General features: G+C 34.7%; 1 protein-coding gene across 4 annotated transcripts in view; it reads left to right on the top strand.

Moving 5' to 3' along the window:
* Nucleotides 1-13208, top strand: part of KIF3A (kinesin family member 3A) — a 57885-nt gene that overhangs the window by 8240 nt on the left and 36437 nt on the right. For all 4 annotated transcript variants that reach the window (XM_043982356.1, XM_043982358.1, XM_043982357.1 and 1 more), the window contains exons 3-7: nucleotides 63-207; nucleotides 5349-5433; nucleotides 6559-6664; nucleotides 8200-8339; nucleotides 8518-8715. In XM_043982356.1, coding sequence (XP_043838291.1) covers nucleotides 63-207; nucleotides 5349-5433; nucleotides 6559-6664; nucleotides 8200-8339; nucleotides 8518-8715 — 674 coding nt within the window. The remainder of the gene's footprint in view (nucleotides 1-62; nucleotides 208-5348; nucleotides 5434-6558; nucleotides 6665-8199; nucleotides 8340-8517; nucleotides 8716-13208) is intronic.

Genomic DNA, 13208 nt, shown 5'->3' with positions numbered 1-13208 from the left:
AAAATGTTAGTCGAATTTAAATTTTTAATATCTTCACAGTAAACATTTTCTTTCTATTTCAGGTACTATATTTGCATATGGACAGACTGGAACTGGAAAAACATTTACCATGGAAGGTGTACGAGCTGTACCTGAACTTAGAGGAATTATCCCAAATTCATTTGCTCATATATTTGGTCATATTGCAAAAGCAGAGGGGGATACAAGGTAAAAATAAAAAAGACCATTTTTTCCATTTCTCTACTTATTTTTAAGTAAAATAAATTATTTTAATTGATTTCAAGGTTGCCATTCATATATGTCATTGTACTTGGCAGTAACCTGAGTATTTTTTCAAGTATTTGGACTTCAATTCAGCCACCATATGTTAAGCCTGTACTAAAGTGCCAGGCATTTGGGCTGGGGTTATAAAGACAAAAAGAAATCTGCTTGTCTTCAAGGAGCTTATATTCTAACAACGTGTACAGAAAGATAAATACAACATACAGGATTTCATTGCAGTTAGTTTGAAAAGATAGGTTAGAGCTAGGAATAGGAATTAAACCTTCTGTTTTTTTGATACAGTGAATTCCTAATTGATGAGGAAACTCCTATCAATGCAGCTGACTTAAGTCTTACAGAGTTGCCTGTGAGACTTACTGTGAGGTGCATAGCCATGCTTTGAAACTCAGGCACCTGAAGAGGAAGGACTGCCTCAGTTTTCTCAATTATAAAATGTGAATAAAAATAGTACTTATCTTACCAGACTTGTTGTGAGGATTAAACAAGAAATTTGTAAAGTACTTAGCACATAGTAGGTCCTTAAAAATTCTTGTTTCCCTGGGACACTAATGTACTGGTTTTTTTTTTCCTTTTTTTTTTTAGTGAGGCAATTGGGGTTAAGTGACTTGCCCAGGGACACACAGCTAGTAAGTGTGTGTTAAGTGTCTGAGGCCGGATTTGAACTCAGGTACTCCTGACTCCAGGGCCGGTGCTCTATCCACTGCGCCACCTAGCTGCCCCTCTAATGTACTGTTGTTGGAGTTGTGAACCGATGCAACCATTCTGGTATTATTGATATTGCTTACTGATAGTTTTAGATACTACTTTTCATTTTAAGGAAAGTTCCATTTATTTCTAGGTTTTCTAGTGATTCATTAGGAATGAGTATGAAATTTGTCAAAAAATTTTTCTGCATCTATTGATAATCATATTATTTTTGTTGGTTTTGTCATTGATATCGTCAATTGCACAGTTTTCCTTATATTGAACCAGCCCTGCATTCCTAGAATAAATCCCACCTGGTCATTGTGTGTGATCTTTGTGATAGACTGCTGTAATCTCCTTGATAGAATTTTATTTAAAATTTAGTAGAGAAATTGGTCTGTAGTTTTCTTTCTCTGTTTTCTTCCTGGTTTAGGTATCAGAACAATATTTATGTTATAAAAGAAATTTGGTAGGATTCTTTTGTCTAATTTCCCAAATAGTTTATATAGCATTAAAATGAATTGTTCTTTAAATATTTTGTAGAATTCACTTGTGAAACAATCTGGTCTTGGGAATTTTTTTTTTTAGGAGCTCATTTATGGCTTATGAATTTCTTTTTCTAAGATAGAATTATCTAAGTATTCTGTTTACTCCGGGGCAGCCAGGTGGCACAGTGGATAAAACACCAGCCCTGAATTCAGGAAGACTTGAGTTCAAATTTGGCCTCAAACGCTTGACACTTACTAGCTGTGCGAACCTGGGCAAATCATTTAACTCTCATTGCCCTGTGCCAAAAAAAAAATTCTATTTACTCTTCTGTTAATCTTTGCAATTTATATTTTTGTAAACATTTATCCATTTCATCTAGATTGTCAGGTGTATTGGTGTACAATTGGGCAAAATAGCTCCTAAATATTGCTTTGTTGCTGAATTCACCTTTTTCACTATTGATAGTGGTAATTTGGTTCTCTTTTCGTTTTTAAAAAATCTAATTAGCAATGGTTATCTATTTTATTGGTTTTTCCATAAAACCAGCTGCTAGTTTTATTTATTAGTTCAATGGTTTTCTTAGTTTCAGTTTTATTCATCTTATTCATCTTTGATTTTCAGGATTTCCAATTTGATGTTTAATTGGGGATTTAAAATTTGTTCTTTTTTTAGTTGCATACCCAATTTATTGATCTACTCTTTCTCTATTTAATTTTATTTATTTTATTTTTAAATTTTTAAAATTTATTATTTTTTTGTGAGGCATTTGGGGTTAAGTGACTTGCCCAGGGTCACACAGCCAGTAAGTGTCAAGTGTCTGAGGCCGGATTTGAACTCAGGTCCTTCTGAATCCAAGGCCAGTGCTTTATCCACTGCGTCACTTACCTGTCCCTCTCTATTTTATTGATATGAGTTTAGAGACATGTTTCCCCCTAGGTACTCCTTTGGCTGCATCCCATAAATTTTGGATATGTTTTCACATTATTGTCATTCTCTTTAATGAAATTTATTGCTTCTGTACTTTGGTCTTTGACTCCACTCATTCTTTAGGATTAAATTATTTTGTTTCGGGGCAGCTAGGTGGCACAGTGGATAGAGCACCGGCCCTGGATTCAGGAGGACCTGAGTTCAAATCTGGCCTCAGACACTTGACACTTACTGGCTGTGTGACCCTGGGCAAGTCACTTAACCCCAACTGCCTCACCAAAAAGAAATATTTAGTTTTATTATTTTAATTTTCATTAATTATTAATTTTAAAATATTAATTTTTATCCATATTTCCATAATTCTTTATTGAATATAATTTTTATTCTATTATATTCTGAAAAGGGTGCATTTAATTTTTCTGCATTTAGTTGTGAGGTTTTTATGTTCTGATACATTGTCAGTTTTTGTGAAGATGACATGTACAGCTGAGAAAAAGCTATATTGTTTTCTTTTCTCATTCAGTTGGCTTCAGAGGTCTATATTTAACTTTTCTAAAATTCCATTTCTTTCCTTAATTTCTTATTTATTTTATGGTTGATTTCTGAGATGAGAAATGTTAAGTCCACTAGTATAGTTTTAATATTTCCTCCTGTAACTCGTTTAACTTTTCCTTTAAGAATTTAGATGCTGTACCATTTGGTATATGTTTAGTGTCGATATTACTTCATCATGTATGGCAGAGTTTCTTAAACTTTTTCCACTTGCAATGCCTTTTCGCATGAGAAATTTTTATGTGACCCTGGGTATATAGGTATATAAAACAAGTATGCATAAAACTTTTACTGTTGCCAAATTTTTCTTGACCCCCCACATTTAGTTATACAACCCCATATGGGGTCACAACTTATAGTTTAAGAAGCTTTATTTTCTATGGTACCTTTTAGCAAAATGTTGTTTCCCTGCTTATCTCTTTTATTTGGATCTATTTTTACTTTTGCTTTGCCTGAGATTATGGTTGCTACCCCTGCTTTTTTAAAACTTTAGTTGAAGCATAATAGACTTTGCTCCAGCCCCTAATTTTTTTTTCTCTGTGTGTCTCTTAATCCCACATCATAAATTGTCAGTTTCAAATGTTTCTTGTAAACAACATATTGTTGGATTCTGGTTTTTAATCTATTCTGCTGTTTCCATTTTGTGGGTGAGTTTTTCACATTCACAGTTATGATTATTAAATGTGTTTTTCCCTCCATCCTATTTTTTCTTGTGTTTCTCTTCCCTTCCTGCCCCCCGCCCCCACTCCCGGCCTTCCTTAACAATCTGTTTTACTTTTGACCACTACCTCTCCCAATTTGCCCTCCCTTCTATCAGCCCCACTCCTCTTCTTTTATCCCCTTCCCCTCTTACTTCCCTGTAGGGTAAGATAGGTTTCTATAACCAATTGAGTGTGTATGTTATTGCCTCTTTCAGCCAGTTCCCATGAGAGTAAGGTTCAACTATTGCCTGCTACCCCATCTTCCCCTCACACTTATGTGAGATAATTTTCCCCATTCATCTTCTCACTTCCCCCTTATCCCAGGGGATCCCTCTTTCTCATCCCTTAATTTAATTTTTTAAAAATATCATCTTAACACTCATGCCTTCTGTCTATTTATACTTTTTCTAATTCCCTTAATGATAAAGATCTTAGAAGTTACAATTATCTTCTTCCTTTTTAGGAATGTAAGCAGTTTAACCTTATTGAATCCCGTATTATTTCTCTGTTCTGCTTACCTTTTTTATGCTTCTCTTGAGTCTTATATTTGAAAGTCAGATTTTCTATTTAGCTCTGGTCTTTTCATCAGGAATTCTTGAAAGTGCCGTATTTCATTGAATATTATACTCAGTTTTACTGGATAGGTGATTCTTGATTATAATCCTGGCTCTTTTGCCCTCTGGAATATCATATTACAAATCCTCTGAACCTTTAATGTAGAAACTGCTAAATCTCGTGTAATCCTGACTGACTCTGCAATATTTGAATTGCTTCTTTCTGGATGCTTGCAATATCGTCCCCTTGATCTAGGAGCTCTGGAATCTGGGAATTTGGGTATAATGTTCCAGGGAGGTGATCAGTTCCCCTCCCCCCAAAAAAGAATATCAGGGCAGTTATCCTTGATAATTTCATGAAAGATGGTGTCATGGCTTTTAGGTGGTCCAACAAGTCTTAAATTAAACAGGAACTGTTTCAGTTTTGTCTTTTTATCTCAAAGGTTTAGTTTAGTACCTGGCACAATTAGGCATTTAATAATGTTTATTCATTAATTAGTTGGTTTTAGGTACTAGGGAAGAAGGGAGATTGGGCTTCCTGTCATTGGCCCCTCTATAGGTGATGTCCTGACAGCAAGACATTGTGCATCTGAATCTTTGGTCTTGCCTGCATCAGGAACCCTGATGGCTGAGGAGATCATTGAGAGGAAAAAGAGAGGTCCTAGAACAGAGAGCGTTTGGGTACAATCACAGAGATAGATCTTCACAAATAACTTGGAGGAAAAGATCGGATAGGTAGATAGGAGAAGCAGAGTCAGGAAAATTTAGGAGAGTGAATATCCAGGAGAAGGGGGTATATAACAGTGTCATAAGTTGCAGAAAGGGTGAAAGAATAGGGACTGAGATTTAGCAATTAAGAGATCACAGTTGGGGCATCTGGGTGGCACAGTGGATAGAGCACTGGCCCTGGATTCAGGAGGACCTGAGTTCAAATCCAGCCTCAGACACTTGACACTTACCAACTGTGTGACCCTGGGCAAGTCACTTAACCCCAATTGCCTCACCAAAAAAAAAAAAAAAAAGATCAGTTAAGCTTTTTGTTAGGTATTGATGTTGGACGTTGCAGTGACCTGACAAGTAAGTATTTGTAATATTCATAGGAAATAGAGGCAACAAAAGGCAGTCAACTTTTTTACATGTTAAAAAATTTCATTTTTAGGTTTTTGGTTCGAGTATCTTATTTGGAAATTTATAATGAAGAGGTACGGGACCTTCTAGGAAAGGATCAAACACAGAGATTAGAGGTGAGGATACTTTGACAATTTGAATACTCTCAGTTAAGAATTACCTTTCCACAGAATCATACAGAATCATGATGTTAGAGCTAAAGTGAACCATCAAAAATCCCTTTATGTGGTAAAGGAGATAAAGAAAGTTAGATACAAAAAAGTCAAGTAACTTGCTCAAGGTCATATATTTAATATGAGAGAGTTGGGACTCCAACTCAGGTTTCCTTAGTCTATGTCTCATGGTCTTTCTATGATGCCAAGCATCTTCCTCTGGTTAAGTTTTAAGAGGACAATTAAATAAATTGAAGTTTTAGCTACTTTAGTATAAAGAGTTTTAGTGTTTTAGCTTAAAGTTGAGCTCATGACACTGTACTGGACTAATCTAGCCTAATTCCCTTTATACACAATATTAGAAATCAATTAGAACTTTATCTGTTAAAATTGAAAAATATTGCAATAATGTATTTTTATTTGTAATACCTCTTCTGCCATTTTACTTCATCCTGCAAACAATTTAAAATTCCTTTTAAAAAAGTTTCATTTTGAAAGAACATTTCTCATTTGGCCCAATAGTCACAGATCAGATTTGTTCCCATTAAAATAATGTCTCATGACATATGTCTTGCGAATGCTGTACTTTTCATAGCTAATAATTGTTGTTCTGTAATGGATGTATTGCCCAATTTGTTTTAAGTAATAACATAAAGTTTTGTAAAATCAATAACTTTCCCAGTTGCCTGTGTTCTACAGGGCCAAAATGTGAATGTTGACTGGATGAAGAGTCACTTTTACATAGTTTGAGGAAATGTTTTTCTCCCATGTCGTGACTGTGATGGTGATAACAAAAAAAAATCCTCTCCCAAGTGAGTCAGAGTAATAGTAACCTGTGTAATATTTAAGTCTTTCCAAGCAGGCCAGCATAGCTCTTGTTTTGCTTTGATTCAGCTCATCATTTCTTTTAGAATAGAGAACAGGCTAATAAAGGCATGGATAGATAGGTGAATAAAATGTTTTCCTCCTATTTTAAGGATTGTTATAAATTACTTAAACTGACATGCCATTGCTGTAGTAATCTGTAAACAAATATAAGGAATATTGATTTAGAAAGTATTATTAACAGAGTGTAATCTTATTTTTTAGGTTAAGGAAAGACCTGATGTGGGAGTTTACATCAAAGATCTGTCAGCTTATGTGGTAAATAATGCAGATGATATGGATAGAATTATGACTTTAGGCCACAAAAATCGTAAGTACAGTCATTATCAATAAATCCTTAATGTTGGGTAGGTTAGTTTAGTGTGAAGTTGTTAATAAAAGTTATATTACAGCTTGATGCCATGTGAAAGAGATATGATTTTGAAATATCCAAACAGTTCTTTCTGTAGTTGTTTAGGTGTGTGTAACAGTGAACAAAATACTTGAGTAAAAGATGTGACAGATTTCTTTTCAGCCCTAGTGTATTTTCTGCCATACAAATAGTGATATCCCTTAGAAACTTCCACATAACTTAATCTCAAAAAAGAAAGTGATTGTTAATAGAAGATAATTTACAAACTTTGTACATGAAATTAATATAGTGCTTTTAAAATTTTCCATTTCCTAGTTAGTTTCAGTTTAAAATTAAAGCCATTTTATAAATAAAGTATGGGCATTTATTTAAAAAAAAATCTAAAGTAAAAATGCCACCATTTACAGTGCTTTGCTTTAAAGAAAATCAAAAAAGAAAATCCATTACTACAAAGACTGTATGTTTACATTTTGCTCCTGTATATTAGTCTATGAAATGACTGTGGACCAAGAAAGAGCACTTGATTAAATCCTCATTTTATGGCATAAATCAAATAATTGCCTTTCTCAATACTTCAGACATCTTTGACTTCATCTATTTGAGTACTGTCTTTACCAGAGCCCTATTCCTTTGTGCCTTAGTAGATGGCTTAATGAGTTTCTGTGACTGAGCTTGACTTAAGTTGTTTCTTAGAGAGACGGTTGGTTGCTGGGTCTATATATGTAATCTTCTCTAATTTGGTAGAAGAACTGCGAAAAATGTGTGTTCCGCTTGTGCTAGGTGTTTGGGATGCCAAATGTCACTTCTGTTTCATAATAAGGCATCGCAGTCGGCCTTTGGTGAAAGCTTACCTTTTGTTGTTCTTAAGTTTTATTATAACTTCTTATAGGTTATTCTGCATGAATTTATGAAATAAGATCTTAGAATGAAATTGTTACTTTGGGATAAAATGAACATGATATTAGTGCTTTTTTTTTTTTTTTGGTGAGGCATTTGGGGTTAAGTGACTTGCCCAGGGTCACACAGCTAGTAAGTGTCAATGTTCTGAGGCTGGATTTGAACTCAGGTATTCCTGACTCCAGGGCCAGTGCTCTATCCACTGCGCCACCTAGCTGCCCCTAGTGCTTTTTAAAAACACAGCTAAATTAGTTGGGTTGTTGACCTTTATGTATAACATGCCTTCTTTTTTAACTTTGGCACTTTGCTGAACAATGACATCTGTGATTAAAATTAAGTATTTTATTTTAAAATTCTAGTTTAAACATGAGTGATAAAACAGATTTCTTTGTAATCAACATCAAAACCCTTGACAGAAAGATTTCTAATAATGGTTAAATAAATACATTGTTATATATGTAATTTAGGAGTGGATGTGTCTTTTTTGCCTTATGTCTAATAAAATTATATATTTTATATTTATAATATTTATAATTTGTGCTTTAAGACATTCTTGAACATACCTTTTTGTGTGTGGTTTTCTTCTTATATTAAAGGTTCTGTTGGTGCAACTAATATGAATGAACACAGTTCCCGTTCCCACGCTATATTTACAATTACCATTGAATGTAGCGAAAAAGGTATTGATGGAAATATGCATGTTCGGATGGGCAAACTACATCTTGTAGATCTTGCTGTAAGTATTAAGATTTTGATTGAGAAAGAGATTTTTCTCTAGCAATTTAAATGGAAATGAAAAGGATTCTTATTTTCAGTTTTTGTTAACTTAATTTTCCAATGGACACTTAAAAAATTTCTTGTTTTCTTCTGAATCTATTGTCTTTGCATCTTAACTCCTCTCTATTCATTATTAGGGTTCAGAAAGACAGGCAAAAACTGGAGCTACTGGACAGCGACTGAAAGAAGCAACAAAAATTAACCTGTCACTCTCCACTCTGGGTAATGTCATTTCTGCCTTGGTTGATGGAAAAAGCACTCATGTACCCTATCGAAATTCAAAATTGACTCGTCTTCTTCAGGATTCCTTAGGAGGAAACTCAAAAACCATGATGGTAAGAACTGGATGGTTGATCTGTTTGACTCAGTCCTAATTTATACATGACTTTTTGATTCCATGGTGAATTTCATCTCACAACAGGCAAGTAAATATGTCCTCTTTTTTTTTTAACCGTGTGTTCATTCTTTGTGAAATTTCCTACTACTACTGATAATAGCAACAGAATCTAATCTCATTCCCTCCTTATGACATGGAGACGGAAGTTCTTCATGCAGCATACTTTTTTGATTTTATTTTTTTGGTTTTTGTTTTGTTTTTGCGGGGCAATGCAGGTTAAGTGACTTGCCCAGGGTCACACAGCTAGTAAGTGTCAAGTATCTGAGACTGGATTTGAACTCAGGTCCTCCTGAATCCAGGGCCAGTGCTTTACCCACTGCACCACCTAGCTGCCCCTTGTTTTGTTTTTTAAATTAAATTTTCAGTTCCAAATTCTCTTCCTCTCCTTTCTCTCTCCCCCACCATTAAGAAGACAAGGAATAGAATTCATTACACATGATATGTATAGTCATACAAAATAAATTTTCACATTAGCTATGTTTCAAAGGAAAAAAGTAAGAAAAAAAATGGAATGCTTCTTGAATTTTCACATCATCCTTGTGCATGGTCATGTTAATCTTTTAGTGTATGTATGGTGAACTGAGTTTAGGGTAAGTTCTTAAAGTTTATGCCAGTGAAGCATAAGTTCTAGCATGCTCTATCCTATTTGACTTATATATGGTCTTAGTGATAGAATCTATTGGAGGAACAGTTTAGTAAGTACATAGTGATTCATCACAAATAGATTTTTCATTAGGTAATATTCAATTCACAGCTACTCATAAAGCAGAAAAAAATTAAATGTAGCCCTCAGTTCTGCATATTCCCCTTCCACAGTGATGGTAGAAGGGTTTAAAAAGGTTTTTAGAACATCTGTAAACATAGAGAAGGGCGGGCAGTGTAGTACAGTGGACAGAAAGCCAACCTTGAAGCCCGTAAAGCCTGGTTTTGAGTCTGGCTTCTGACACATGCTTTGTAACCTTGTACAAATCACTTAACCTCTCCCTCCTTTAGACAACTCTCCAAGACCTAATTTTCAGTGAAGCTGCTGACAGGAATTGATAGGTTTAATTTGCTCACCTTGGAAATTCAGAAGGGGACACAGACAGGGCATTTCCCTTCAGTAGAGGGAATTTCCTCACCCTGTTCCAGTGAAATCACAGGTCCATTCTCTATTCTATAAACCTCAGTTAATTGGTACTACTCTAAATATGAGATCTTTTTCCTGTGACCAATAAAATCAACATGCTTTTTAGAATAAGAATTTCTAGTCTTTTTTGTGTCATGGATTTCTCTGACAGTCTGGTGAAGACTGAATTCCTTTGGAAGAATAATGTTTTTGAATTCATACAATAAAAGACAAAGGAGAAGCCAATTATTTATTGAAATAAATATGTTTTTTTCCATAAAATTTCACAAACTCCTCTGTAATTCATCAATAGGTGGTCTGTGGACCCCAGGTTTAGGGATCCTTAGACCCCTCAGGAATTATCTTTAGAAGAAAACCTCTTTAAGTCCTTTAGAAGAACTATGTTAATATTGACATTTAAAAAATTTTAAACTCAATCCATGTCAGTATTGATATTCTTTTATTTTAAAATTGATCAACAAAAACCAAGCATTTCACTATGCTAAAAAAACAAAACAGAAGATTGTACGTGAAAGTGAACTTTTTGTTATGCATATTTTTTAAGTATTTGCTAAATTTAAGAAAGTAATAATAAAATTGCCTTATTTGTGTTTCATTCTGAATTTTTCTTCTGTTTTTTTAATTCCACATTTATGTTCCTTTTTTAAAAAATTTTTTGTATATCTATCACTAGTAACTAGTTGTGTTCACCCCTCTCCTGAGAGAACTCGTCCTTTCTAACACAACATAGCACAATAAAAACAAATTGGCACATTGGTCATATCTGAAGATATCTTTTCTTTTGCACTTGTAGTCTCTCACCCATCATCTCTATGCCAAGAGCTGGGAAATATATTAAAGTCATGATTTGTGACTGCTTTGAAGAGAATTCTGAAGTGTTTCAAAGCTATTATCCTTTACATTATTGTGGTCATTGTGTAAATTGTTCTCCTGGTTCTGCTTATTTCATTCAGTATCAGTTGATGCAAAGCTTTCCCAGGTTTTTCTGAATCCATCATATTTCTAATTTTTTATGGTGCAGTGATACCCCATTATATTTATATATCACAGTTGTTCAGCCAGCATTACTGGCATCCTTTCACTAAGCATAATAACCAGAAAACATAAAGATTTGCAGCTAAAGTGAAAGGATGTACCAGTTTCTTCTTGAAGAGACAAAAGAATTGTGGGGTTAAATTGATCATGTATCCAAAGACAGGAACAGTGTTTAATGGTTTATCTCATTTTGCAGTATTCATGATGTACATGAACAAAAAGAAAATGAATAGGAACATAATTGCAGTTTATGCACCAATATTTGCCATGTAGGATGCAAAGGCAGAGAAATTCCTTAAAGAACTTAACAAGATCTTGCAAATCAAGCCAACAAATTCTTCGATACTTGGTAGACTTCACAAAGGTGTGTCCAGGAGAGGATCTTGAGAAGTATTTTGGCAAATACATTGTGATTTACATAATGAAAGAAGGTTCAGGGTCATAGAAAACCTCATACTTATATATTATCAATATTTTTTTGAAGAAGAAAGCTGAAAAGTACTGATTGTCACAATATTTTAAAATTAAATGTTAATTTTTTTCAGTTGGCAAAAATCTGCCTTTTCTTCCTTCTGTCTTTAACTCTTTTACCCCACCCCCCAATTTGGAAAAAGAAAAAACCCCAAAACTTTACAAACATGTATAGTAGAGCAAAACAAATTTCCACATTGGCCATATCTAAAAGAAAGAGGGATGGGAAAGCTGAGAGAGAGAGAGAGAGAGAGAGAGAGAGAGAGAGAGAGAGAGAGAGAGAACGAGAACGAGAACATGAACCAGAGGAGCAGTGTGTGTGTGTGTGTGTGTGTGTGTGTGTGAATTCTGCACTCTTAGTCTTTTACCTCTTTATCTGAATCATGATTGTTCATTACACTGATCAGAGTTCCTAAATCTTTCAAAATTATTTTTCTTTACAATAGTTTTAATTGTATAAATTATTCTCCTGGTTTTGCTTACTTCCCTTAGCATCAGTTCATACAAGTCTTCAGTTTTCTCTGAAACCATTCCCTTTATCATTTCTTACAACACAATAGTATCCTATTCACATTCAAATATGATAATTTGTTCAGTCGTTCCCAGATGAGAGTTCCAATTCCTTGATACTATAAAAATAGCTATCATGTTTTTGTGCATTCTTTGAGTTTGTTTTGCTTAGGGCTAATCCCTCCATTAATCTACCAGCCCTCTAATTGTCCCTTCTTCCTTCTTTCTTTTCCTTCCTGTTTCCCTGTTGAGTGAAATGTATACCTGTATCTATGTATGTGTTTATCTTCAATGTTTCAGTCCACTGGCTGCTTCCCCACTATCTTCAACCATGCCCATGTCTCCTCCATCCTCAAAAAATCCTGACTTAATCCTTCCATCACCTCAATCATTTTAGGTTTTCTTGGCAAAAATATTGGAGTGGTTTGCCATTTCCTTCTCCACCTCATTTTACAGATGAGGAACTAAGGCCAACAGGGTTAAGTGACTTATTCCCATGGTCACGCAGGTAGTGTCTAAGGCCAGATTTGAACTGAGGAAGATGAGCCTTCCTGACTCCAGGCCTGGTTTTCTGTCCACTTTACCACCTAGCTGCCTTAGCACATTATAGGTGCTTATTAATATTTATTGACCTTTAACAGATTAAGTTGATAGTTGATGTTTACATGTCATTTGTTCCTGTTGTTTTTGCTATGCTACACCTTACATTTTCTCCTGTTTTTATAGTCTTTTGACTTTATTTTAAATATTTTTTATCCCATGGAGTAATTAGCTTCTCTTTGGTCCAGAGAGTTTGTTGCTTGGGTCAGTGTTTATACTTCTTGTGCTAAACTGTTAATTCCCTTTTTCACTCAATCTTTGATAGCTCTCATTTCTTTTCCAATTTTTTCCTCTAGTCTTCTTATTTCTTTTTAAAAAATTAGTCTTTTTTTCCCCCAGGAATTATATTTGAATTTGTGCCCCAGCTGTATTTTCCTTTGAGCTTCAGCTTTTAGATGTTTTGGAATAATTTTCTTCTTCTAGATTTCCCTCTTAAGCATTGCTGTCACCATAATAGCTTTTTATAGTGGAGCTCTTTTGTTTTATTTTCTCATCCTTTCAGCCTACTGACTTTAGATTTTGTTAGGGCCAGGCTCTTCACATTTCTGGAGGGAAGATCTGGGCTGGTCTTCCTGTTGCTGCTTTTTTGGGGGGCATATTGAGTATTGTGCTATTCCAGGCTCTCAGTGACGGCTCAAGCTGAGGACCTAGAAGGTTTCAGTGGTCCCAAATTGTTTGATCTAGGG

The sequence above is a fragment of the Dromiciops gliroides genome, chromosome 2, assembly GCF_019393635.1.
Source record: "Dromiciops gliroides isolate mDroGli1 chromosome 2, mDroGli1.pri, whole genome shotgun sequence".
NCBI lineage: Eukaryota > Metazoa > Chordata > Mammalia > Microbiotheria > Microbiotheriidae > Dromiciops > Dromiciops gliroides.
Note: the sequence above shows the minus strand (reverse complement) of the source record. Positions and strands in the feature narration are given on the sequence as shown.